Consider the following 3,606-nt stretch of genomic DNA (forward strand, 5'->3'; position numbering starts at 1 on the left):
ATGTCGGGCATTTGTGCCTCGTGTCAACGAAAACTGTCTAAAGTGGACCCTCACAAGTATTGTCCTTCCTGCATCATTAAGGACGGGTTTTCAACGTGTTCGTGGGATAAACGTTGTAAAGAATGTGAGAACTTGTCTTCAATAAACTTTAACTTGTATCTTCGTGCGTTGGCGAAGCGGGCCGCTGACCAGCGCTACAAGCAGAGAAGGACATCGGTTGGATCCTTGGACTCTGCACCCTCCACATCAGGCCCTTGGGGTGGCGGGTCGGCCACACCTAAGAAATCAGTTGATAAAGACCCGCCTCAGTCAACTTCTGTTTTCGACAAGTCACGTGACCGTTCGCCTGCTGATGATACTACCCGCACGACTGATCTTCGTCAATCGGTTGATCGAGAGCGTCACTCAACCTCCCCTGTTACGACGGGACTGGGTGGTGACAAAGACCATGAGGGGACTACGGTCCCCAGTCGGTCCGTATCTCGTTCTTCCAACGACGATAGGGACGTCGTGCGGGACGACAGTGGACACAGAAGTCGTTCCCGATTAAGTCGGGACGACAGGTCGAGTGCCTCGTCGAGAGACAGTACACGACACGAGGGCGTCCATCGCCGTCGTGGTCGTCGTAGGTACGATTCGGACGATAACTACGATGGGGATCGTAGTACTTCTACAGTTAGAGATCCTAGCCCTCGTCCCCACGGGGACGTGCAACGTTCTCGCAGGGAGTTTTTGGGAGTTCAGCGTCGTAGTGAAGATAGTGACAGAACGACGACCTCGTCTCACTTTCATATCGACCCGGCTTTGATAGCCCAGATCACGGCGGCGGTCCTTGCCTCGACGGCGTCGACCAAGAAGGATTCGACTACGCCGGGGGTCCATGGCCCGTCAACTAGTACACCGGCTCCTTCATCTACGCTTCCACAATCGACGTCGACGATGGATTGTGACGACAGCCCTCCTAGGCCTCCCAAAGACATCCCAAAGAGTTGTTTGCTTGGCTATCTAACTTTCTACCTGAGTTATCACAAGACGACGACAAACCGACGCGTGCCGGCTTTAAGGTCGGAGATACACCGCAGTCTCTTCAGTTTTCTCCTCCCGATGTCTTCAGAGCCATGGCTCACGATATGGATCATAACTTTGCCTCTGCTCTGCCTGGACAGAGCTTCTGCAAGCCGCCTGGTCGATCTCGTTACCCGATCTATGGCATGCCGTTTTCGTCACCCATGACTAGGGATTTGGATTGGGGGCTACTCTTCAAGAAACCAGCGCCCTCCAAGATTCTAGTAGAAGACAGGCATTTGGAATCCATGGACACTGCTGTTCGTCACCAGCTACAACCGCTTGCTATGCTGTTGACAGCGATCGAGGCCCTCTCAGTGTACTTTGAGGAGAAAGAACCCCAGGACGAGGACGGCAGGACGGTGCCATCGGTTCTCACCTGTATGCAACGGTGGATCTCGGACGTCCTCGCCCAGTCCCGATATGTATCTGGCCAGATTACTACGGCACGTCGCCATGGTTACATCGACTGCACTGACCTACCTGATTGTCATGGCAGGTCACTCCTACGGGCCCCCTGGTCATCGCAACAGTTGTTTGACGGTCGTACCAACAACGTTCTGGACAAGTACTCCAGGGAAGCCGAGCGTGACATCATCATTTCGGCTTCACACAACCTGTCCAGACGGCCACCGGTTTCGAACGCCCCACGACGACGTTACCGAAACGAGAAAGTGCAACGGGCCTTCCGTAGGGACGTGCCTCGACAGCCGTCCCGCAAGAGAGATTCCGACAGGAAAGGTCGCCAGGTCTCCTTTTCCAAGTATCCCAGAGGGGGGAAAGTGCCAGCGGGGGAGGAAGTGAGGTCCCTTCCCCTGCCGTCGCCGTGGTTGGAGTCTCCCCCGGTGACACTACCTTTAGACGAGCTACCGGTAGGGGGGAGACTTCATCACTATGCCCACAAGTGGGTTTTCCTGAACGACCCTTACGTTCAGAACATTTTGACAACAGGCTACACCCCACGCCTGAGATCGACGCCACCACTGACGTCATCCCCGACATTCCTTATTCCACCAACGGATCGGCTGACGGAGGCCATCGATTTGTTGGTGGAAAAGGCGGCCGTACTTCGCCTAGGGACATCGGCACCATCGCCGGGGTACTACTCGCCTATCTTTCTAGTACCCAAGAAAAACTCCACAAAGATGCGGCTTATTTTCAATCTCAAAAAGTTCAACGCAAAAGTTCCAACAACCCGACACATTCACCATGATATCCCTCAGCTCTCTGCGTCGGATGATATTACCGAACGACTTCCTCGTCTCGATAGACCTTCAGGACGAGTATCTACATGTACCAATAGCTTCCGAGTTCCAGAAGTACCTCCGATTCGAATACCAAGGTATTCATTACCAGTGGGCGGCCCTCCCGTTTGGAATTTCTACGGCCCCGTGCATTTTCACACGGATCATGAAGACGGTCGTAGAATGGCTCCATCGGCAGGCGATCAGGGTCGCCTTCTACCTAAACGACGGGCTCCAAGCTCACCAATTCACAGAAGCCCTTCAAGAAGAGTTGGCGACCACCCTGAGTCTACTATGGTACCTCGGGTGGATCGTCAACCTTCAAAAGTCGGACTTGGTACCAACTCGGGATCTACAGTACATCGGGATACGCTTCCAGACGGGAGTCAATCTGGTCATGGTACCTCAAGACCGTTGGGACAAGATTGTCAGCAGCGTTCCGAGACTTCTACATGCCCCGGCGGCGGTGCACACGTGGCAGGAAGTCCTCGGTCTGTTGACATCGGCCCAAGACCTGACTCGCCGAGGTCGTCTTCAACTTCGTCTGCTGCAGAGATTGCTGTACCCCCACCTGGAGTTTCCCAATCTCCTGGTTCCACTTCCGGCGCAGCTACGTTGTCATCTGGAGTGGTGGCTCCAGCCGTCGAACGTTTGCGAAGGCGTTTTTATGAGCGAGCCTCCGTTCATACTACACCTATTCGTAGACGCGTCATTGGAAGGCTGGGGAGCGCACTTCGGGGACGACCAAGCGGCCGGGCTGTGGTCGCCAGTAGAAAAGGTCCTCCACATCAACTGCCTCGAGATGGAAGCAGTGATTCGGGCGGTCGAGTTTTGGAAACTTCGACTCCGTCGGAAACGGCTGATGATACAGTCGGACAACTCCAGTCGTCCACTGCGTCAACAAACAGGGAACGACTCGGTCGGCGGCCCTTCTGGACCGGACATTTAGGTTCTTCGCCCTCGTCGACGACTTGGACATGGGCGTACGTGCCCGTCACATCCCAGGGGCCAAGAATGTGATAGCCGACGCCCTGTCGAGACCATCGAGGCCGTCTCCCACGGAGTGGATGATCCATCCGACAGTCTTTCATCTGCTGACAGATCGACTCTGGTTGCCCCAAGTAGATCTCTGTGCAACCCGGTACAACTACCGCCTCCCTCGATTCGTGTCGCCGGTTCCAGACCCACGGGCATGGGACCTCGACGCTCTAGCGATATCGTGGGAGGGTCTAGACGCTTACGCGTTTCCGCCAACGGTGCTGTTACCATCGATACTGGTGAAAGTTCGTCAAACGGC

General features: G+C 55.0%; 1 protein-coding gene across 1 annotated transcript; it reads left to right on the plus strand.

Annotated features, from left to right (window-relative positions):
* LOC139444408 (uncharacterized) lies at positions 1–3,258 on the plus strand. Its single transcript, XM_071225383.1, has 3 exons — positions 1–1,064; positions 1,115–2,164; positions 2,289–3,258. The coding sequence occupies exons 1-3, from the start codon at positions 1–3 to the stop codon at positions 3,256–3,258; spliced, it is 3,084 nt and encodes a 1,027-aa protein (XP_071081484.1).
* Positions 3,259–3,606: the final 348 nt, after the last annotated feature.

Source organism: Haliotis cracherodii, unplaced genomic scaffold (genome assembly GCF_022045235.1).
Source record: "Haliotis cracherodii isolate W230 unplaced genomic scaffold, xgHalCrac1.p SCAF_10, whole genome shotgun sequence".
Classification (NCBI taxonomy): Eukaryota; Metazoa; Mollusca; class Gastropoda; order Lepetellida; family Haliotidae; genus Haliotis; species Haliotis cracherodii.

Coding starts and splice junctions, on each gene's coding strand:
- LOC139444408 (XM_071225383.1), top strand. CDS start 1: ATGTCGGGCATTTGTGCCTCGTGTCAACGAAAACTGTCTAAAGTGGAC. Junction 1,065..1,114: donor CGACGCGTGCCGGCTTTAAG/GTCGGAGATACA, acceptor CGATGTCTTCAG/AGCCATGGCTCACGATATGG. Junction 2,165..2,288: donor ACATCGGCACCATCGCCGGG/GTACTACTCGCC, acceptor GATATCCCTCAG/CTCTCTGCGTCGGATGATAT.